Raw genomic sequence first — 24,614 nt, forward strand, 5'->3', positions numbered from 1 at the left:
TTCTGAAATGTAATGCAAAAGCATGTCATATCTCTCATGGATATTAAAATACCTGGATTGAACCACTTAATACTTGAATACTCTTACATATTATGACCCTTGAATCCATTACAGATCATTACCTCAATCCCTTCTGTCAGTGCTGGTGCCATTAGTTTAGGGATTTTGTTTGGATACTAGTTTGTAGAAGCTGAGCCTTTCATGGGAAGTGTGTGCTATTGATATGAACAAGATATTCCCCAGGTTCCAACAATGCATTTTGGCCTTTCTGTGACTGCTGATGTGTTGGATGAGAGAACAGCAATCTACTAAGGACTCGTTTGTATTTTCCTAATGAAAGCTTTCTAGAATCTTCTTATTTTATAGGGAATATAGTAGACCTGTTTTGTGGTGCACACTTTTATCTGAAGTTAATGCTCTGCTGTTAATTATCTTCTTACCAGAATGCTAATAGGAGCTGAGCCATCTTTCAAATAAATTTGGATTTGGACAATTTCGCATTGTATAATCAACACGTGTTCACAAATTCCAGATCCTGTTTTCACTTATCAAGGTCTCTTAACTTCCATTAACCTGTCTATCATTAAAGATATAATGTGTGTGAAATAGCAATGGCTAATGTTTAGAGGAACAGTAAACAAGTGATAAAAATGTTCTTCTTTAGTTCTGCTCATGCTGAAGAGGGAAGTTATATGATGAGGAAACCTCTAGAGTTAGAAACAAAAAGCACCATATTACTATATTTACATTAAGACCCCTCCCCCCAAAAAGACCCAAAAGCAATCCTGATGGAAACTCTGGCAAGGGTGTGTGTGTGAGAGAGTTTGGGGGGAGGAGGGGAAGAAGGCTGGAACACATGTAGCAGAGCATGCACCATTCATGGCAGTAATTATTATAGACTTTTTTGGGACTCTACAACAGAAACAGTAAAATGGCAAGGTACTGAGTGGCACAGTATATATTTTCTCTGACTTAGCTGCCATCAATGCAGACTCGCAGGTAATTCCTCTGCTGCTTGTCAGGCAGGTGGCAGCCAGTGGCATAGTGTTTAGTACTCATTAGAGTGATAAACTTATCTCTGAGCTCCAGGTCACTTCCTGCATTTGAAAAGATGAGTCCAGAACAAATGTGACTAAATTTTTGTATATGCTTGGGTTGTTGGCTATTCGTTCCTTTTGACAAGAGTCCTTTGAGTCAGTTATATAAGTCTTCTGTAGCCCCAAACAGGTATTTTTCCTGCCTTTAGGGAGTTAGTGTGCAAGCTTTCACGTACACAAAAGGTGTGTGTGGGGAAGCTACAGAATTACATGCAGTACACATTTATTTGAATATTTAATTTTATTTAGAGTAATGAATCCAGTAATGTGCCCATCTAATAACCTCGAGGTGCTACTGATAAAATCAAAAATACAATCCAGAGAATAAGGTTATGTACACACAATAGCTTACATCAGTATAAGTTATATGTTGCTCAGGGTGTGAGTAAGCCATCCCCTTCAGCGATGCAAGTTACATCCACCTAAGTGCCGACAGTGCTATGTTGGCAGGAGAGTTTCTTCCGCCAACATAGCTATTGCTGCTTGCAGGGGCTGGAATAATTAAGTCAACGGGAGAGCTCTCTCTCATCGGCTTAGGGCATCTGCACTAGCATTGCTGCAGTGGCATAGCTAGTAGAACTGTAAGCTCTGCAGTGAAGCCACAGCCTAAGTCTGCAAATATGATGAAAGGGTTCTTTGCTGACCCTTACTAATGCATTCACAGCCATTTTGAAAACATCATTTCTTCAGAGATGCCCAGATTCCCACTCTGAAAGGGGACTATTACTTCTAATGGGACTGCTCATAATAGTAAAGTTTAAGGACATGTATGTTTGCAGGATCAGACCCTTTGTTGTGGCATAGACTATTAGGGATGTCCTCAAATCTGTTTCTTCATTCATTATAGTAGTGGATGTTGCCACTACTACCCTGTTTATTGATACTATTTGATTTCAAGAATGTCAAAGATTTAAAGAATTGGGAAGTCTTTGTGTTTTGGGGAAAATGAATACAGTTGTCATTAATAGTGCGTGCTTCTATATATTGGACTATGATAATATAAAAACTTCTTTTGCACCAAATGTTTTCTTTTTCATGCCTTATCCCCACAGTATACATTTTCAGAGGCAGAATGGTTTTGTGAATGTAGCATAGAGTTTGTGTATGATCCCATGCAATTCATAGAACCTCTCTTTGCTTCCGTTTTTGTATATGTAAAATGGGGACATTTGTCTTGGGGGGGGGGGGGTAATTACTTTGACTAAAGTATCTGGATTAAATTTGTTATAAGAGTGAATAACTTGAGCTATAATGGAGATTCTGGTATTTAATTTTTTGTGCAGATTTCTGCCTTTTTGTTAGGAGCTGTTGATGTGCATTTTCAAATGAGGATCAAAATTAGTCTGCAGAATTTCTGTATGTTTTTGTATTGCAATTGGTGGGAACTCTGACAGCTATTTAGGTATCTGAACTTGGGTAGAGGTGCCTAAATTTAGGCACAAACAAATGGAAATCCTTAGCTTTGTGTGTGTGTTTTTTGTTTTTGTTTTGTGTATATATAATATAAAGATGGATTTGGTTTTTAATTGGAGGAACAAGTAATAAGGATGGTTTTGCATATGCCTATAAATCTTTTTTGCATTTCTAGGACTAATGGCAGAAGAATAAACAAAGATGGCAGCTATGGTGCCACCAGTGAAGCTGAAATGGCTTGAACATCTAAACAGTTCCTGGATCACAGAGGACAGTGAATCTATTGCCACTAGGGAGGGAGTTTCTGTCCTATATTCTAAATTAGTCAGCAATAAGGAAGTAGTGCCCTTGCCCCAACAGGTTCTGTGCCTCAAAGGACCTCAGTTACCAGATTTTGAACGTGAATCCTTATCCAGTGATGAACAGGACCACTACTTGGATGCCCTTCTTAGCAGCCAGCTGGCACTGGCTAAGATGGTGTGTTCAGATTCTCCATTTGCTGGAGCACTTCGAAAACGTCTGCTTGTGTTGCAGCGTGTCTTCTATGCACTTTCTAATAAATATCATGATAAAGGCAAGGTGAAACAGCAACAGCATTCTCCAGAAAGCAGTTCTGGATCAACAGATGTCCATTCTATCAGTGAGCGTCCCAGGTCAAGTACAGATGCTCTAATAGAAATGGGAGTCCGGACTGGACTAAGCTTGCTATTTGCACTACTAAGACAAAGTTGGATGATGCCTGCTTCAGGACCTGGCCTCAGTCTTTGCAATGATGTCATTCATACTGCAATAGAAGTTGTGAGCTCTTTGCCACCCTTATCTCTAGCAAATGAAAGTAAGATTCCACCAATGGGACTTGACTGTTTATCACAAGTAACGACATTTCTTAAAGGAGTAACTATTCCTAACTCTGGAGCAGATACTTTAGGTCGTAGGCTAGCATCGGAGTTGCTTCTTGGTTTAGCTGCCCAGCGTGGCTCTCTGAGATACCTTCTTGAATGGATAGAGATGGCTCTAGGAGCATCAGCTGTAGTAAATGCTATGGAGAAAAACAAAATGCAGCAAAGTCAAGAAGGGATGATCAGTTTTGACTGCTTTATGAATATATTAACACAGATGCGGAGATCTTTGGTATGTATCTAAGACTTCTATTTGGAATTTGATTTTTATTTTGGTTAAATCTTTTTGTCGTTAATTAACAACTTTTAAATAAATTCTTACTAATTTGAATCTAAACCATCACCTCAAAACTGAATGGAATATGTATCCATTTTTATTAGTAGTATAATTGCTTTGAAGAGGTTAGAAATTGGATAATTATATTCATTATCACCTTGTTTGAATGTCTTGTTGCCTACCACTCTCAGCCCCCTAAAAAAGACAACTAAACAAAAAATCTGACACTTCTGGTGTGACAGTACAGAGTATGAAGAACGTACGAGTAATTATCCACTTGCAAATACATTTTATTCCGAAATATAGTAAAAAGTACAAAACTGGATTTTAAAGTTTGCTTTCTGTTGGACTCGCTTAGTGTTCAAAGTTGTGTAGTATACTTGGTTCACTGTTCAAATTTGTGTCGCATGTGACATCCCCACCCTCCTAACTAACCCAGGCGTCTGCTGCTTGTACCTTTAGGAGAAACAGCAAAATTTACAAGCTGTTGTGTAAGTTTTGAACAAGAGTGAAATTGATGCGATTCTTGTAAATTTCATTGTGCTGTGGGCACTTCCGGAGTGAGGTTCCTTTCCCCACTCTGGAATATTCTTTAAAGTCTTGAAATCTTGGGGGGATGTGCAATCAAAAATCTATCAGGCGTAAGCTTAATATGCACAAACTCAAACGGGGGCAGATTTTTCTCTTAAACTGAAAAACAAAAACCTCTGCCCTGCCCATCTGCTAAAAAACCTAAATTATTAAACCTATTTTGAAAGGGATTAAAAGAATGGGAGAATTTTTTTTTTGGGTAGGGTGGGGCACAGCACAAAACCAATAAATGTACTGCAGAATATTGTATATGCACAGTAATACAGTTGGTCATATGGGTATTTTACAGTTTGTGTCAGCTCTATGTTGAAAGGAGGTGAGCTGACCGAGGGATATATTAGGGACCAGTGCTTTATTTAGGAGGATTTGCATCAGATTCTGAATCAAACCAGACGCTTTAAAATGCTTGTAATAGTGTTTGTCTTTCAGACTTTAGTTATGTGCGATAAATGTACCAATGAAAGACCAGTGTTTGCATAAAAAACCTCTGCTTATATAGAATTGAAGCTATCTAATATGTCTAACTTGTTTTTATGATTAAATGTAATAACATAATTGAAACCATTGGAGGATTTGCATCATACACAAATAATAGTGTTGGATCTGTGGTTTAAGAGAAAAATTATGCACCTTAAAAATGCACACAAATAACTACTTTAAAACAGTATTAAGGAAATCAAAACTCAAACTTAAAAATTAACCCACCATTATTTTTGGAGTGGTTAATTAAAAATTAAGTCTTATGAATATATTTCCCATGTTATTGTTTAGTTATTCAAAATTAAAACTTGTTTTGGTTATAGACTGATTTCCGAAAACAAATTTGATTTCACTGCACACCTAGAAGAATAAATGCATCAAGAATGTTGTGTAATGTGCCGTTGCTGTGTGTACTTCTCTTTCTAACAACATCACCGATGTTTTTTAAATTGTAGGGATCATCTGCTGATCGAAGTCAGTGGAGGGAACCAACTAGAACGCCTGATGGTTTATGCTCTCTCTATGAGGCAGCTTTATGTTTGTTTGAGGAGGTATGTCTTTTAATGAACTTCTGAGTTTAGAGTGAAACAGTGCGAAATACAATTCACTTATTTGTTTAGCTCACTTTTTTTTTTAAAGTGAAATTATTAACTTTGTGGTCCTTCCAAGGATATCCAAGTGTTTTACAAACATTTTATGAATTAAATCTCACACCTATCCTGTGAAATGGAGGGTGGGGAGGGGGGAGAAATCCCCATTTTACAGAAGGAAGACTGAAGCTAAGATACTTGGCTAAGATCATAATGCAACAAGTCTGTTGGATGGCTGGGCGTACAACCCATATATCTTTTGACACCCAGGACTGCATTTTAACCACCAGATGACTGCTAAAAGTCAGTACTGTGCATTAGGTAGAAAATTGAATTAATCAGAATGATGGGAATGTAAGAATACATTTGTTGGTTGGCCAATAGGAAAATGCATTGAAAGTCAACTAAAATTCTTGTTTAGTTACCTTGTTAGTGTTGTTTTTTATTTTATTGCATTAGGTTTGTCGAATGGCATCAGACTATTCTAGAACATGTGCCAGCCCTGACAGTATACAAACTGGTGATGCTCCCATTGTTTCTGAGACTTGTGAAGTGTATGTTTGGGGTAGTAACAGCAGCCACCAGCTGGTAGAAGGAACACAAGAGAAAATACTTCAGCCCAAACTAGCACCAAGTTTTTCTGATGCACAAACTGTGAGTGATTTTTGTAGTGGTATCTAATGTACTGTAGTCGTAAACTAAGAAGATGCATATCATGTTTGAAGTTTTTCCAGTTTTTATACTTTAATATACAAGATCTAAAGAGTTTTTTGTGATTAGTTTTGACTGCCAAGTCCTAATATTTGAAGAGAGAAAAACATCTGGAAATGTATCCTAATTCTTTTTGGGTCTGTGAAGAAACATGATTGTTCTCTACAGTAACACTTAAACATGAATCATTTTTTCCTAAATGACTGTGAACAAGTGTATAAGTAAATCCTCTAGTTCATTATAAAAGCTGTTCGAAAAGAAGATTCTTTGAGTTACTACATTTTTTGTGCTTCACTCTTTACCCAAATAAAAGAAAAAGTGGCCCTAAAGACCAAAAGATGTTCTAGCTGTTAATATTTATTCTCCATCAATTACTTTCACATCAAGTTTGCTTAGTTTAAAAGTCAAAGCAGGATCTGTCTAACTGCTGGCACAGCAAGCTTGACTAGCTCTTTGTTCTTTCCGTTTTCAGTCATGGATTCTGCTGGCACAACTTAGTTAGCACTTTTGTTGATACGTGACACAATAGAAAAGTTTGTTCTTTTGCTGAAGTTCTTTTGCTGCTATGGCTTTGCAATGTTTGTGTAGGTAAAAGCTTGTTTTGGTCACTAGATAAAGATGTGATTATGGTCCAGATTCTGCAGTCAGTTCTGATGAAGTCAATGGGAATTTTTATATGCCAAAGGACAGTAGGTTCACATCTCTAATAGGGCAGGCTTATGCATCAACATAACTACATTTCAAGCAAATATAATATACAAAAGTATATGTTCTGTGTGTGGTTATTTAAATAGTATAGTAAATTCTCACACAACATTTAGTGTGCTGCACAGTTTGTGTTCTCCAGGTAATCTTATTCTGCCCAGGAACATTTAATCCTTAGTTTTATTGCCCTTAAATACATATTTCTTCTGTGTTTTGTGTATTGTTAATAGAATTACACATTTTAATGTTCAGTGAATTCATAATAGTGTATAGAAGGGACAATTTATCATCAGTTACAGTGAAGCATAACCAACTTTAAATCTATTCCATTAAGTTGTTTCTTTGTTTTTTAACTCTGGAAGCAGGGTTGGGATGGCCAAGGCGGTAAAGAAATCCCATGTCCATTCATGAATCTGACAGAGCTAAAGGAGGCCCAAATCATCCTCGCTAAACTCATGCCAGAGAAAGTTCCTAGTACCTATGTGTTATTTTACTATTCCTGCTTGATTTAGTTTTGTGTGTTTAAGGTGAGAATTACAACTTAAACTATATGAGTGAAGAGGTGCAAATTACTAGGTAAAATAGCTTTATTGGGGTGTATCTGTGTAGCAAGAAAATAGCTTTATTTTGGAATTTAAGATTTACAGAAGATCAACTTAACCTGCGTTCCCATAGCTCGTTCAAGTCCAAACGCCCCTTAATTTTTAGTTTGCATTATCGCAAAAAGAACGAGGAGTACTTGTGGCACTAACAAATTTATTTGGGCAGAAACTTTCGTGGGCTAAAACCCACTTCATCAGATGCATGCAGTGGAAAATACAGTAGGAAGATTATATATATATATATACACAGAGACATGAAAAAATGTGTTGCCATACCAACTCTAAAGACACTATTCAATTAAGGTGGGCTATTATCAGCAGGAGGAAAAAAAACTTTCGTAGTGATAATCAGGATGGCCCATTTCAAACAGTTGACAAGAAGGTGTGAGTAACTGTAGAGGAAAAAATTAGTATGGGGAAATAGTTTTTATTTTGTGTAATGACCCATCCACTCTGTCTTTATTCAAGCCTAATTTAATGGTGTCCAGTTTGCAAATTAATTCCAGTTCTGCAGTTTCTCGTTGGAGTCTGTTTTTGAAGTTTTTTTTTGTTGAAGGATTACGACTTTTAGGTCTATAATTGAGTGACCAGGGAGGTTGAAGTGTTCTCTGACTGGTTTTTGAATGTTATAATCCTTGATGTCTGATTTGTGTCCATTTATTCTTTTGTGTAGAGACTGTCTGGTTTGACCAAAGTACATGGCAGAGGGGCATTGCTGGCACATGATGATGGCATATTTCACATTGGTAGATGTGCAGGTGAATGAGCCTGTAATGGTGTGGCTGATGTGATTAGGTTCTATAATGCTGTCCCTTGAATAGCTATGTGGTCAGAGTTGGCAATGGGCTTTGTTCCAAGGATAGGTTCCTGGGTTAGTGTGGTGTGGTTTTTTTTTTTTTTTCGGTTTTTTTTTTTGTGGTGTGTGGTTGCTGGTGAATATTTGCTTCAGGTTGGGGGGCTGTTTGTAAGTGAGGACTGGCCTGTCTCCCAAGATCTCCCTGGTCGCCCAGTTACAGAACTAAGTCGCAGTTCTTCAGCAAAAAAATTTCAAAAACAGACTCTCTAAGGTGCCACAAGTACTCCTCATTCTTTTTGTTGATACAGACTAACACGGCTACCACTCTGAAAATTATCACAAAAGGGATCCATGAAAGAATACAGCATTCTGTTAAAAGTACAAACTTTAAGCTGTGCTCTAATGTATTTATCTAATGCATTTTCTTTTGTAATATTTTTACCTTTTTTGCTTATAGATTGAAGCTGGACAATATTGTACTTTTGTCATTTCCACGGATGGTTCTGTCAGAGCCTGTGGTAAAGGCAGCTATGGGCGGCTAGGACTTGGTGACTCCAATAACCAGTCCACACTGAAAAAATTGACTTTTGAGCCTCACAGGTCTATTAAAAAGGTATCCTCTTCGAAAGGATCTGATGGTCACACTTTAGCATTTACCACAGAGGGGGAAGTCTTCAGCTGGGGTGATGGTGACTATGGAAAACTGGGACATGGAAATAGCTCAACACAGAAATATCCCAAACTTATTCAGGGTCCTTTACAAGGAAAGGTATGTTTTATGTAATGGAATGTCTTTTTGTTTTCATGCCTTTTTAATTCAATGCTGTTACTTCCATAAGGGTTCAAATATTTCAATTTGTATACAAGATTACTCTTTTGGGGAGACTAGAAGGGTAGAAGTTACCTGTTTCAGCTAAGTACTTAAACATGCACTCAACTTTAGTCATGTGAGTAGTTCCTTTGGTGGGCAGTGGGTCTAACTCATGTGATTAAGTCCTTTGTTGAACTGGTACCTAATTTCAGAAGATTACTGATTTTTTTGGTTACATGTAACAATTTTAACAAAGAATCCTTAACACTGATAGTGCTTTTCCTTTTCAGAGTTCATTAGTTAATTCTCATAACTCCTTGGTGCAGTAGATTAATACTATATTATTCCCATTTTTTCTAATGAAGAAACTGAGAGAGAGAGGTTGAATGACATGTCAAGGCCACAGAGGGAGTCAGTTGTAGAGCCAGGAATAGCACATGGGAGTTTCTTGCTGTCAGTTCTCTCTCAGTATTAAATGGCAATACATACCACTTTAAGTGATTTTTTTTTTTTAAGTGACTCTCTTGAGATGATTAAGATGAGCCACTCTTACAACTGCCGTACTGTGGGGGGCAGTGGGGTGGAAAGGAACAGACCCAGTGGTGAGCTGGAGCTGGTTCGCACCTGTTCGCGCGAACTGGTTGTTAAATTTTGAAGCCGGTTTAGAACCAGTTGTTAAAGGGGTGGACAAACTCCGGCTCGTGGGCCACATGCGGCCCGCAGGACTGTCCTGTCTGTCCCGCCTGAGCTTTCAGCTGGGGAGGCTCCCCTGTGAATTTTTTCTCGCTCGTCGGCACTCCGCGCCAGGTCCTTCACAGTTCCCAGACCTTGAAACAGATTGGTCCATCCAGAAGAAGAAGGTGGTGCAATATTCATAAGAGGGTCTTACAGGGTGGAAGTGAGCCTTTTCATGCTTCACCCTATAATAGGTCTTGGTTTGCACCTGTAGGGAATAGGGCAGATGACAGCTGGGTGTGGGTTTTCCTCCCTTTTCCCATTTACTGCTGCCAGACTAGGTTGCCTTGCAGGCATTATCCAGTTTAAATTACTCCTGTTTAAGCTTGCTTGATAAATAAAAGTTGCGGCCACATGGCTAAATTTCAGATTTCTGTCTTTCTTTCTTTCCCCCCTGCCATTTGCAAATGCCTGTTAAATACTAAGTTTTTGCAACTATAATTTAATGAACAAGATATATTTTATGGGGGGAAAAATGGATTTATAATACAGTAGTCCAATGTTCTTACTGAAGGCAAACTTTCATATCCCTGTTCTTTGATGACTCAAAATTCTGTATGATTCTACTACTTGCAACAGCTTCAGTTTTAGAAACGTTGTTTTCTTTGCATGAATGCAGGTAGTTGTATGCGTGTCAGCTGGATATAGACACAGTGCTGCTGTTACAGAAGATGGAGAATTGTATACTTGGGGTGAAGGAGACTTCGGAAGACTAGGTAATTTCAAAATTCCTTGTATGAAATTGACATGACCTGTTGCTTTTGAAAAGGGCATATGTTCAATAATGACCCTACACATTTATTCAGATTTTTTCCTTGTATAATGTTTCTAAAGTTTTCATATTTACTTTGCAAAATTAACTATTACATGTCTGATTGTTTTCAAAAAGCAGGCTTCTCCCAGTGCTCCAAACTGTCTCCTATGCCTTCCTTGGTAACAAAACCCCCATACTTCAAATACTCCAGCTTCCTGAACAACTTCTGTAATAATAAAAACACAAAACAAAAAACCTTTGTAGAACATGGCAAAATTTAATGTAGGTCAAATTTGTCATAAAGTATTTTGGGTTCTTAAGTGGTAGGATTACATACAGAAAGGACCAACTGGAAGTTAGAAATGTTGGGGCAAATTGTATACATACTCATGGGGGAAACGGAGAGGGAAGAAAAATTTCTGTTTCTTGAATGAGGGTAAGTGTACTGTATTCATTTTTCTCTTTCCTTTGGTTTGTCTGATTTTGAATTTTCTACTTTTTTTATGAAGTTATTTGGGCTATAACTAAGTGACTTTTTTTCTATTGAACTGTTAATATCAATATTAATGGTTTGCTGTATGTAATTGTTTATGGTAAAGAAATTATTGTAGGTAAAAGTTTACCTCTACTAATTCTTAAAAGTTAAAACAGTAGCACTCCAGGAGTTACCATCTTAAGAAAGATTAATGGTGATTTGTGTGCTTGGTGAGCAAATTAAAATTTGTATGTTCTATGTTAATTTTGTTAAATGAAAAACATACTTTTCTGTGTTTTTGAAATTTCACAGTGTATGCAAATAAGTTCTTTAAAAAAATTTTTTTTCACTGCAATTTTCATCAGGAAAAAGGTGCTCAAATAACAATACCACTAGAACTTTATTAATTCACACTGATTAGAGTGATCCATTATGAATTACTGAACTTTGCAAAATAATAAGTGAGAAATTATTACGAGTATGCTGCATCTAAAACGAGTATGCTGCATCTAAAATGTATTTCGTTCATTTGACTAGTTCAGTTTTTGTCCTGTGCCAGATCAGATCTGGGGTAATGTAGCTTTCCTCCCAGCAGGTAGCAAAAGCAGAACACAGTTGGTACATTTAAGGTTTATTGGATACCAGGTTTCAGTTGTTCCTGTTTTCAGTAGGTGCTGCTCTGAGACTCAGGTCTTTTTGCTGCTAGATTTTAGAAAGTCAGTCTCATGTTCAGTCTTATTGCTCTATTTTCTCCAGATAAGGAAGATCATAGCATCTATTTAATTTATGCTATAGTCCCACAGCTTCTGGGCTTTCAAGTGTTTACCTGGACCCGAAGTGGGCTATACATATTCCTGGATTTGCTGTTCTGATTCAAAGATCAGTGTTTCAGGCTACTCATCTTGGGTAGTTCTGGGTTCAGTGGCTTTCTGTGATGCTTACCTGCACATACTGATTTTTAAGGTCCACGTTCAGGGAAGTCACTTACCCTATGAGATTACTATCTTTTGGGCTAGCCACAACCCAGCATTAGAAAGGGTATGTTATCCCCATCTAGCCTAGTTTTGGTGAAACAAATCTAATTAGTGGGTAAGAAATTTCCCTAAATTATGATGCTTCATAATGCACTGGTAAAAGTTCTGTAGTACATTTGTAAAAATAATGAAAGGTTAGTAATTTGAGACCTTACTACAGAACTTTTCTATTAAATCATTGCTGAGAAGTAAGCAGAAACATAAAATGTTTGTGTCAATTACAAGGTGATGAATTAGCAAAGTTCTATTGTGCATTATAATTACAGATGGATCTTAGAATTCATAAACAGGAGGAAGGAAACATATCAAAATACATTTTTTGTTTTTCCAAGGTCATGGTGACAGCAATAGCCGTAACATTCCAACTTTAGTAAAAGACATTAGCAATGTAGGAGAAGTTTCCTGTGGCAGTTCACACACAATAGCGTTATCCAAAGATGGAAGAACAGTATGGTCATTTGGAGGAGGAGATAATGGTATGTAAAAACTAAAATTTTAATAATAGTTAACATGGGTCATTTGTGATCTGAAATATGATGAAGTATTTCTACATTTTTGAAAAATCTATTGCACATCAAATGGACTGAGTTGTAATCAACAGAGGAGCTAAAACTGAGGATTGGTGAGAACTTGAGGTAAAAGGTTGTTTGTAGATGCAAATATCTTGTGAAATTGTGTAGATACAGAAAGGAAGATTGTAATTAAGCAGAAGGACTTGTTCAGGGGTGTCAGAGGAGATTTAAGTTCATGTGATTAGTTGAGGCAAGTCCATGAAGGATTTAAAAAAAAAAAGACATTTGTATGTATTGATTTTTACCACACATTTCAATTATGTCTTTTAGTGTGAGAGACTTGTAAAACTACAAGATCTGCATGATTTTACCTGATCTTACTGAAGTAGCATTGTACAGTGATCATAGCACAGGACTGGGTCTCTGAAGTCATAATTCTGGTTGCTGTGTGATCTTGTATAAAGAAATTAAGTAACATGCCCATCAGTTTCCATGTATTTAATATACTTATAATGAGATTCACCCATTTTTTTTGGAAACACATTGGAATTAATATACATAAGTGTTTTCTATTATTTTTATTTTTTTTTATTGCTGTGCATGTCAATACGCCTGTGTATGAGAGGTCAGAATCTAATCTGTGATTTGTAGGTGGAATAACTTCTTGTCAGAAGATATAGGGAAACTAAGATGTATTTCACAATCTTCATTATTGGCTTCAAATCCAATACATTGTAGTGTAACATTCTTCAGTACAAGTATCTTTTATGCATTTACTTCCTATGGAAGTGATCACTATTAGCTCAATTACCATTCCATATGATTCCAGCCAGAATACAGTCCATGTACTTTGACTTCTTTATTTTATTTGGTAGTTCTTAAGACAAAAATGATATAGTGAAGTCAACACACAAATATAAGAATAAGTTTTAATATTAGAACGTAGACTTTGTGTAAAAATGGACTAAAAGTTTATCATGTCTGCAAATATGTTGAATGAAATATTTAAAGGTAGTGTAAATTTTTTTCAGGTTTGTTCACTTTTTCATCTCATGTGACTCCTGAGCCATGAAGTTCTACTTCTGTTTTATTTCTTTTTGTCAAAACTTTTAATGGTTTTTTTATATATATTTGGAATAGTTGCTGTCACGACCACATCTCGCAGGAAAAGCCAGAATAAGAGAGACTCAGACTCTGCCATCTCCTGTCTTTACAGCTATTTCAGAGCCAGAGTGCAAATAGGATTCCTCTCTCTATCAAGCTTTTTTACTTACTCACTGTCTTGGTTAGAGCAACTGGATTTGTTAAGATTAAAGCTGTTACTTTGCCACCTCCTAGCACAGTGTATGTGTGTGGAAGGTGAAAAAGCTCAGAGCAGCAGCTCATATTGCAGTCAGAGATTAATAGAGCTAGTTGGGAACTAGAACGTTCATTACATGGGGAATTCTGACCCCGGTGCAGGGGGGAGGGGAGGAGGAATTGTTTCAAATTGGAATGAAAACCAAAATTTCCTGTGAAATTCAGGAAATTTTCTATGCAAGACCATTGAAATGTTTCATTTTGACTTTAAAATATTAAAAGATACACAATATACACATTGAATATAATATATACATATATTAAAATCAATATTTTAATATATGTATATATATTCAAATATAAGTCCAAACAAAATGAATGAAAATGTTTTGATGATGTTGAAATGAAAGGTTTTATCTCCTTTTTCCTGTAGAAAACTTTGTCAAAATGAACGTGTTCCACAAAACATTTTGATTCTTGTGGAACTGCATATTTTGATGGAAAACTGTTCCTTCAAAAAATGTTCAGCCACCCCTATTGATTAACACACATCTATGGAATTCTTTATATTGCTATGATTGGTTGGTGCTGGTTAGTGAGTCATGCCCTCCTTAATGTGGAGGGGGGTTGGTAGGGGAGCCCGGATCCTCTCACTCTACTGGGCTCCAATCCAGAACCCTGCAAGGATTACCAAGGGTCTAGCACCTAGGAGCACCTTAAATCTGCACTCCCTGGGCCTTTTCCTTATCACCCACTTTCTAAAATCCAAGTTCTTCTTAGAGTGCTCGTTCATGTCCATTCTACATTAGGTGTGTGCGCCCTGCGTGCACGAGTGTCGGAAACTTTTTCCCTTAGCGGCTCCTGTCGGGCTGGTGGGCCCCCCGAGTGGCGCCACTGCGCCCCACATATATACCCCCGCCGGCCGACCCCCTCCAGTTCCTTCTTATCGTCCATGGTGGTGTTGGAACAACCTCACACACTCTCTCTCTCTCTCTCTCTCTCTCTCTCTCTCTCTCTCTCTCTCATATAGAAGAGCAGTCCCTTAGCCTGAGAGTAGCTGTTATCAGTTTGTTTACATATAGATTGTGAACACTTAAGTGATTAGGTGCTTGGAGGCCTCCAACACTGGCCGCGGGGCATACCACAGGCCCACGGCTTCAAGGCTTGCGCCACGTGCCGCAAACCTATGCCAGTTAGTGACCCCCCACGACTCGTGTCTACGTTGCCTGGGGGATGGACATCAAACTGAAAGGTGTAGGATTTGCAAGGCATTCAAACCAAAGACAAGGAAAGAAATAGACTTTTGCCTAACGCAACCGTTGATGGAGGCCGCATTGCAGCCGCTGGGCCCGGAGCTCCTGACGCTGGCTTAGGCTTCCTCTGTGCGTAGTGCCCCGGAGCTGTTGGGAGACCCGGCCCCAGAGCACCAGGCTAGGCCCCAGCACCGATCGTCCTCCCCGGTGCAGCCTAAAGGAAGGCGTGGTCATTCCCCGCACAGGAGACTGGCGCCTCCCAAGGCACCGAGCACTGCCCAAGAGTGGGAAGGCCTCAGTACCGGCGCTGACACAGGCGGTCCTAGCGCCCAGACCTAAGTGAGCTCAGTGTGGACGATGGGCTCGAGGGCATAATGGATCAGCCCTCTACACTTGGCACCTTTGAGGCCGCAAAGGACCTCATCAAGCTGTTGGCGGCGAGCCCCCTCCCGTATGAGAACTCTCTGGCACCCATGCCTTGGGCGCCGCGGAGGGGTAAGCCGACAATGGTGCGCTGCTCGAAGACGCTGTCCTGGCACCGCTCCCGGAGTTGGTCCCGGTCGAGCTCCGACTCCTCAGATTCGCACTTGCCAGCGGCCCAGAAGGAGGTTGCGGCACCTGCAGCGGGTCGACGCGAAGAAGTGCCAGGAAGGGCACATTGCTCTCCGGCACTGCCCACAGACCGGCATCGAGAGGAGTTGAGACGGCGCTCGCCAGAGGTCTCCTGTAGATGGTCCCGGTAACGCTGGTGCTAGTCCTGTTCCCGCGGATTTCAGTACCGCTCCCAGTCCCATTCAGCCAGGAGCTGCTCATTCTCCCGCCAGTGCAGATCGTTGGCACAGCCATGGCCTTCGCGGTCGTCGTCGCCGCAGTCCGCGCCGGCTCCGGCTGCTATAGCTACTCGCACCAGGGCCTGGACAGCAGGGATCCTCAGGGGAGCTGGCAACCTCAATGGGGGCCGCCAGGCCATTGGCCCTTCTGGACCCCCTGGGCCTATTAGGAGCGCCAAGGGGCCCCGTCCAGGGCAAGTTATTCGGTGCAGCAGTCCCAGTCCCTGCACTGACACCAGACGGTGCGAGAGGCAACACAATCCAGGCCTCCAGCATCTCCCCAGCTTAGACCGGAGAGTCCGGCACCGAGCCCGGTGCTGTCCCATGGACTCCCGCACCGGCATGAGCCAGGGGCCCCTGCCACGGGAGATGGGGAGCAGGAGGACCAACCAGAGGGGGTCGAGCAGCAGCTAACCTCCTCGTCTTCCACCGATGAGGCAGTGATGGGTACAGAGGTATCCGGCCCTCTGCCAATAGACCATAGAGCCCACTAGAAGCTGCTGTGCAGAGTTGTCCAAAATTTGGGGTTGCAGGCTGAGGAGACGGTTGAGCAGGAGGTCCCCATGGTGGACATTTTGAGCCCCGAAGGGCCATCCAGAATAGCGCTCTCGCTCATTAAGACCATTCAGTCTAACTATCAGACTATATGGCAGACCCTGGCCTCCGGTGCTCCAACGGCTAAAGGAGTGGAGCGTAAATACTTTGCCCCAGCTAAGGGCTATGAGTTCCTATTCTGCCACCTGAGTCCATGCTCTCTAGTGGTTTCGGTGGTGAACGAAGGGAGCGCCATGGACTGCAGGCCCCAGCCCCTAAGGCCAAGGAGGCAAAACGCCTGGACCTTTCTGGTAGAAAGGTGTACTCATATGGGGGCCTTCAGTTGAGGATTACTAACCAGCAGGCCATCCTCAACAGGCACAATTTCAACTCCTGGGTGGCAGTGGGAAAGTTTAAGGACAACCTCCCGCAAGGTTCCCAACAGGAGTTTATGGCCTGGGTGGACGAGGGCAAGGCAGTAGCCAAGACCTCTCTCCAGGCCTCCTTGGATTCAGCAGACACGGCAGCTGGAACAGTTGCGTCAGGGGTGGTCATGAGGCGCTTGGCGTGGCTCCAGGAGTCAGGCCTGCCCCCCCCCCCGAGGGCCAGAATACGCTCCAGGACCTCCCCTTCGAAGGGTCCGGGCTCTTCTCTGATCAGACAGACTTGAGGCTGCCTAGCCTCAAGGACTCGTGGGCTATGCTCAAGTCGCTGGGTATGCACGCCCCAGCGACCCAGAGGAAGCCCTTTAAGCTGCAGCCTCCCCCTCAACGCCAGTACCAGCCTCACCACAGTCATGAGCCTTACCATAGGCGAGGCAGGGATAACAGGCGATGGCGCAACAACAATAATAACAGTAATGCGCTGGGCCAGAACCAAGGCCAGCACAAACCCCAGCTGGGCCCTAAGCCAGGCTTTTGAAAGTGCACCCGAAGACAGCGTACCAGACCAGTCACCGGATCTGTCGCTTTGTTTCCTGAGCTGCCTGTCCTGTTCCTGTTTCTCCTGTGCGTGGTCCACCATTACGCTGGACCGTTGGGTCTTGCGCATGGTGTGGAACGGGTACGCGCTGCAGTTCGCCTCTCTCACCCCCCCCCGTCCCTCTTCAGGGACCCCTCTCACGAGCATCTCTTAGAGGAGGAAGTCTGCTCACTGCTACAGGGGTGGGGGCGGTAGAGGCGGTGCCTCACAGCCTAAGGAGAAAAGGGTTCTACTCCCAGTACTTCCTCATCCCCAAGGCCAAAGGGGGCCTTCGCCCAATCTTAGACCTGTGTGGGCTCAACAAATTCCTGGTTAAGGCCTGGTTCCGCATGGTCTCTCTGGGCACTATCATCCCTTCCCTGGATCCGGGAGACTGGTACGCCACCCTCGACATGAAGGATGCTTACTTTCATATCGCCATTTTCCCAGCACATCGGCGGTTCCTACGCTTCACCGTGGGCCGAGAACATTATCAGTTTGTGGTTCTCCTGTTCGGTCTAGCCGCGGCCCCAAGGGTGTTCACGAAGTGCGTGGTGGTGGTGGCGGCCTTCTTATGGAGGCAGAGAATCTGGGTGTACCTGTACCTCGACGACTGGCTCCTGGTGGGCCTATCCGAGGCGGAGGTGCGGGGCCATGTGGAGGTGGTCCTGAGATTGTTCCGCGAGCTGGGGCTCCTGGTCAGCATCCCCAAGTCCACGCTCATACCCACGCGGAGAGTGGAATTCATAGGGGCGGCCCTGGACACGGTGCAGGCCGGGACAAGTCTTCCGGTATCCCGATTCCGGGCTATCCAACAGGCAGTGGCCTCCCTGCACCAGTTTCCAACAAAGACTAGGTCCTGCCTGCGGCTGCCGGGCCACATGGCAGCATGCACGCACATAGTTAGGCATGCCAGCCTGAGACTCAGGACTCTGCAGGCGTGGCTCGCTCAGGTGTACCTCCCAGGCAGGGACCCCCTGGACTTGGTAGTGACAGCCCCAAAGGATGTGCTGGACTTCCTGATGTGGTGGCAGTCCCAGCCTGTGGTTTGTGAAGGCATCCCCTTTGCCACCCCACTTCCGGACCTAACGCAGGTGACGGATGCGTCAGACCATGGATGGGGGGCTCGCCTGGGGGACCTCATGACGCAGGGGTTGTGGTCCGAGGCAGAGCGGTCGCTCCATATCAACGTGAAAGAGCTCAGGGCGGTTCGTCTCTCCTGCCAGACCTTTCACGCCCCTCTGAGTGGTCACAGTGTGACAGTTCTGACAGACAACACTACTGCCGTGTTTTATATAAACAAGCAGGGCTGGGCTCATTCCTCGCCACTTTGTTGTGAGGCTCTCCTCCTTTGGGACCTTTGCATAGCCTATGCTATTCACCTCGAGGCATCCTATCTCCTGGGGGTGTGGAACGAGCTGGTGGACTCCCTCAGCAGGTTGTACCATATGCACGAGTGGATGCTCAGGGCGGACGTCATGCATTCGCTCTTCTGCAGGTGGTGGGTTCCCCGGGTAGATCTGTTTGCCACCAGCTCCCACGCCCAGTGCCCATGGTTCTGCTTGTTCCAGGACCACAGCCCGGGCTCACTTGCGGACACGTTTGCGATCCTGTGGAGAGGGAGCTTGATGTATGCCTTCCCCCCCATTCCCCTTGGTGCACAAAGTCTTGCTCAAGGTGCTCAGGGACAGGGCAGCGGTGATCCTCATCACCCCAGCCTGGGTCCGCCAACACTGGTACACATCGCTCCTAGAGCTGCCAGTGGATGCCCTAGTAGTCCTGCCCCTACACCGGGACCTAATCGCTCAGGACAGCGGGCGGCTTCTCCACCCCAACCGGCAGTCACTGCACCTGACGGCGTGGAGGGTCTGTGGCTAGACGCCCTGGAGAGCCAGTGCTCCCTTCCTGTGCAGCAGATTCTGCTTGGCAGTAGAAAGCCCTCTACCAGGGTGGCCTGTATGGCCAAGTGGAAAAGGTTCTTGTGTTGGTGTGAACTCCAACAGGTGCAGCCGGGCCAGGTCCCGGTGCAGGCCATTCTGGAGTACCTCCTGGACCTTAAGCAGCAAGGGCTAGCCCCATCCTCACTCAGAGTGCACCTGGCGGCCATCTCCGCCTTCCATCCGTGGTTCTCGGGGGCTCAGTTTTTTCCCACCCAATGGTGGGACAGTTCCTTAAAGGGTTGGAGAGGGTGTTCCCATACTCCCACCCCCAGTCCCTCCATGGAACCTTAACCTGGTCCTTTCTAAACTCATGGGACCCCCTCGCTATCTGTTCTCTCCTCCACCTTTCCTGGAAGGTGGCATTTCTGGTTGCCATTACCTTGGCCAGATGGGTGTCCGAACTGAGGGCCCTCACCTCTGAGCCGCCATACACAGTATTTCACAAGGACAAGGTGCAGCTCCGGCCGCACCCCAAGTTCCTCCCTAAGGTGGTGTCCCAATTCCATTTGGGCCAGGACATTTATCTGTTGGCGTTTTTCCCGAAATCCCATACGGACCCGAGTCACTGCAGCTTGTACACCTTGGTTGTGCGTTGAGTGCTGGCGTTCTATTTGGAGCGCACCAAGCCCTTTCGCAAATCCGCGCAGCTGTTTGTGGCTGTGGCCGAGAGGTTAAAAGGCCTCCCAATGTTGGTGCAGCGGATTTCGTCTTGGATTACAAGCTGCATCCGGGCGTGCTATGAGCTCACAAGTGTTCTGGCCCCGGCGGTCATGGCCCACTCGACCAGGGCGCAGGCGACTTCCACCGCGTTCCTGGCACAGGTCCCGATTCAGGAGATCTGCAGAGCAGCCACCTGGTCTTCGGTGCACATCTTCACGACCCCTATGCGGTCAACCAGCAGGCCAGAGAGGACGTGGCAGTTGGCAGAGCGGTCCTCCGAGCAGTTGTTCCATGATTCCTACCCTCCTCCAGAGGTAAGCTTGTAATTCACCTAATGTGACATGAACAAGCACTCAAAGAAGAAAAAACAGTTACTTTCTCATAACTGTTCTTTGAGATGTGGTGTTCATGTCCATTCCCTCCTACCCCTCTGTCGGAGTCGCCGGCAAGAAGGAACTGGAGGGGGTCGGGGCAGCGGGGGTATATATGCGGGGTGCAGTGGCACCACTTGGGGGGCCTGCTGGCCCAACGGGAGCCGCTAAGGGAAAAAGTTTTCGACGCTTGTGCACGCGACGCGCGCACATCTAATGTGGAATGGACATGAACAACACATCTCAAAAGACAACAGTTACGAGAAAGCAAGTAACCATTCTTTTTGCGCTCTGTGGTGGACCAGTAAAAGAAAAAGATATGGATTGTCCTGTCCTTCGCTCTGTCTGGGCACAGCAGTTAGGCTCCTTTTCTCCAGATGAAAGCTCCTGTAGCACCCCTTTGCAGCAGCTCTCAAGGCAGGTACTTTTCCCTGCCTGTTCAACCCCCTTCTGAACTGTCCGTTTTCCTTTTAAGTTCCCTCCTCCATCTGAAACATATTCTGCAGTTGCAGCTGGGCTGGGTCGTTTAGGCCTATGGTTGCGCTTTAACTTCAGGTCTAGTGTGGGGTTTATACATCCGGTCACAACTGCTCTTTCGCAGAAAATGACGTTATATGAACTGCTGAGGGCAAAGGGCTGAATTCAAAAGAGAAACTTAGAGAAAGAAAAGACAGAAAACCTTAAAATTATGTGAAGTGCTTAAAAACAGACATATTAACGTATGAAGGACTGTTAGAAAACTTCAGAAACTTTTCAGGCCATCCTTTAAGTTAAAAAAAATATAAAAATATAAAAATATATATATATATATATATATAATAGAGAGAGAGAGAGTTGGATTTTTGTTTTACTAAACATGCTAAGGCTTCACATTTAAGAAGACGTAAGTAAATGACAGATCACAAAATGAGGAGCTAAGCAACACACTAGTGGGAAAAGAAACAATTTAGTATGCTAGGTGTGTGTTCAGTAAACACCTACTACAACCTCTATGCTTCCTTCTACTGAGTAGCAATAAAATAATTTAAAAATAAAGCAAAATATTTACCTACCAAAGAGAAACACTGAGGCAAATGTTTAGAAATCTAAAAGGCTTTTGTTGGGGGAGTTAAATCTTCACATAACTGTCATAACTGCAGTTTACTTTGTCTAATATTACCTTATGTGTCTGTCTGATAGGTAAACTCGGCCATGGTGATACCAATAGAGTATATAAACCTAAAGTTATAGAAGCTTTACAAGGAATGTTCATTCGCAAAGTATGTGCTGGGAGCCAGTCTTCACTTGCCTTGACATCAACAGGACAGGTAGGCAAAAAAATATTTTCATATTGAACGACAGTCTTGGTGTTTGACGAGATGCCTGAGACTTGTTATTTAAATGTGTATGGCTATTGTTTTGGTTAAAATTATGAAAAGGAATATACGCCTTTGAGACACTTTAAAACAAACAAAAAAAAACTTAAATGTTATACAACAGGTATGTAAAATTTTACTTAACATAGATGCTCTGTTTAGAGAAATACAATTTAGAGAAGTATAATTTTGTTCCAAACATAGCTGGAAGAAAGACAAGACACCAGAAGTGTGGTTTAACTAGGCCACAACTTTATTAACATGTCTAGGAGCTATCCCACAATAACTCATCCAGTGCTGTCATCCTTCCTCAAGATCAAAATTGGTACAAGTGGTAACTAATATGATAGTTTATAATCATAGTTGTCATAACAATTATTTCTGTTTTCCAGTAATGTACTATAGATGTAGTATAATATTCAAGTGCCACATCACTACTTCAGTCTATAGGGAAAAAATTCCCAAGACTAGAATATATACACAAAAAGAATATATGTTTATTTTTACAGACTAGAACTACAGTTTTATAATTTCTATCTGTATCTTTAGTATACATTTCGGTATTATAAATGCAAAACACCAAAGGTCCAATCTTGGAAAGGTTCTCTTTTAAAGGGTAATACAGAAATGTGGAGCTATTATATAGAGTATTTCATAGTCTTAATGAACATTGCAGCATATATAGTAATAGGTTTGAATACATTGTGTTTATATAAAGCCATATATGTACTTGGGCCCGGATTCAACAGTCCATTCCTATCCATGTCAGATAGTAAAGAAAAGGTCTGTGGTCCCAAGGGTCTTGATAACCAAAGAAAATAATTTTTTAAGGTTTATACATATATTTCAGATAAATTTTGATTGTTGCATTGTTTGCTAAATTTCAACAGCCATATTTGTCCAATGCCCTTACTAAAATCTCTTTTAATCCCAGTTACTTAACATGTAATTGCAACTCTTTTAGTATTTGTTTTGATTTGTTTGTAAAGGTATTGTGAGGTGTGATTGAATGAAATTTAAGCCTACAAATAGGAAGGAATTCGGGATTAAATTTACCCACAACAGGATGTTTTATGTACCAAATAATGTTGGGACTAAAAACAGGAGAATAATCTTCTATATCTTATATGTAATGATGCTTTTGGAAATTATGGTGGTTTGAGGTCATTTAATTTCTCAAATATATTTTCTTGTGTTGTATATTGGAGAATTGTTATCCTGAAGAATTTTCTGTGGCATAATGTGTATAATTAATTTATGAAGCAGTCACTAATTTTTATATAAGTGGGTATATCAGAGCCCAGATTTGTACAGAGTGCATAAATACAAGTATACATACATAACTTGCTTGTGCAATTACAGGTATAATTGCAGTAATTACACACACATAGTCTTCTGTAGCTCTGTCTCTTGACAAATACCAATAATATTGTGTTGAAAACCTATATCTATATTTTGTGTGTTTAGGTATATGCGTGGGGCTGTGGTGCATGCCTAGGCTGTGGTTCTTCAGAAGCTACTGCTCTTAGACCCAAGCTGATTGAAGAGCTGTCTGCTACAAGAATAGTTGATACTTCAATTGGTGACAGCCATTGTTTGGCACTTTCTCATGGTAAAATAAATATGATATATAGGGTGTTTATAATCATCTTTGATTAAAAGACACTGAGCCACACATTTTGTTTCCTTCTTTGTCTCTTTAGATAATGAAGTTTATGCTTGGGGTAACAATTCCATGGGACAGTGCGGTCAGGGAAATTCCACTGGTCCCATTACTAAACCAAAGAAAGTAAGTGGTTTAGACGGAATAGCAATTCAACAGATTTCAGCTGGCACTTCGCATAGCCTTGCCTGGACAGCCCTTCCAAGGGACAGGTAAAATACTACATTTTATAAAAAATAACCTAATGCGTGTTAAAATTTTTAATTGTACTTTGTTAACAGCATTGTACATCACAATATTGTAATAGTTCTGTTTATAATGCTTTAAAGATTTTCTGGTTTTTGGTTTTTATCATTGTGATTCATGTTTAACAGTTATAACAGATAGGGACACTGTCAATTCAGAAATATTTTCTCTGAAGGCTTTGTACCTACTATTGGACAAAGAACATTTTAAGGTTATTAAAATGGAAAAGTTGAAAAATAATTGTTTTTCAAGTTTGTTTATTTTGTGGATATGACAGCACTTTGTGTCAGTTACATTGTTTCCCTGTATAATCTATTAGCAAGGAAAAAATTGTCTAAGGTCTTGTGTAAACAAACCTCAAGGATAGATACACTTCAGTTTAAGAGGCTTTTTATAGTTTAACTTAATTGGGAATTGGTATTACTTAACTGAAATAAGCCATTCTAACATCAAAATAAGTGTGTCCATGTAGGTCTTTGCTCTGGTTGACCTAAATCAGTTTAAAAATTGTTTGTTAGGCCTTGTCCATGCTTGAAGCTGAAGCAGTTTAATGGAGAAGACCCTGATAAAAAGCAATATAAAAATAGAGAAACTCTTAACAATTTTTTTAAGGATGACAGAATTTTTTTTTTCAAAACATTCTGTTTTAAAGGGAGCTATAATAGAAATTGGAATTTCAAAAATTAGTTAATTTCAGATAACATCAAATGACTGCATCCCTTCAAACTCCGTCAGTATTGTGTCAAAATTTCTGTAGTGAATTAGTAACTTTCATGATGCCAAACTAGTTTTGAGAATGTTTTACAGCTCCTCTAAGAATCAGCTTAAAAAAAAATCCCATGTCCCTATATTTAAGGTACTCATAAAAGCACATATTTTGTTTTAGTTGCTCAGTGTTTGATTCAGAGAGACATTTACAGAAAAGAGAGAAACTAGCTACGAGCATCAGGAAGATTTTCTGCCGCAATCAGATTATAACTATTTTGTTACGTCAAGCTATGAGCCAGAGTTTAGAGTTTTA

General features: G+C 41.8%; 1 protein-coding gene across 13 annotated transcripts in view; it reads left to right on the forward strand.

The window, feature by feature from the left end:
* Positions 1–2,670: 2,670 nt before the first annotated feature.
* Positions 2,671–24,614, forward strand: part of HERC1 (HECT and RLD domain containing E3 ubiquitin protein ligase family member 1) — a 173,497-nt gene continuing 151,553 nt past the window's right edge. For all 13 annotated transcript variants that reach the window (XM_038418910.2, XM_038418911.2, XM_038418917.2 and 10 more), the window contains exons 1-9: positions 2,671–3,641; positions 5,213–5,308; positions 5,807–6,001; positions 8,619–8,930; positions 10,327–10,423; positions 12,303–12,446; positions 21,509–21,636; positions 23,152–23,296; positions 23,388–23,559. In XM_038418910.2, coding sequence (XP_038274838.1) covers positions 2,712–3,641; positions 5,213–5,308; positions 5,807–6,001; positions 8,619–8,930; positions 10,327–10,423; positions 12,303–12,446; positions 21,509–21,636; positions 23,152–23,296; positions 23,388–23,559 — 2,219 coding nt within the window. In that variant the 5' untranslated portion in view covers positions 2,671–2,711. The remainder of the gene's footprint in view (positions 3,642–5,212; positions 5,309–5,806; positions 6,002–8,618; positions 8,931–10,326; positions 10,424–12,302; positions 12,447–21,508; positions 21,637–23,151; positions 23,297–23,387; positions 23,560–24,614) is intronic.

Source organism: Dermochelys coriacea, chromosome 10, assembly GCF_009764565.3.
Source record: "Dermochelys coriacea isolate rDerCor1 chromosome 10, rDerCor1.pri.v4, whole genome shotgun sequence".
Classification (NCBI taxonomy): Eukaryota; Metazoa; Chordata; order Testudines; family Dermochelyidae; genus Dermochelys; species Dermochelys coriacea.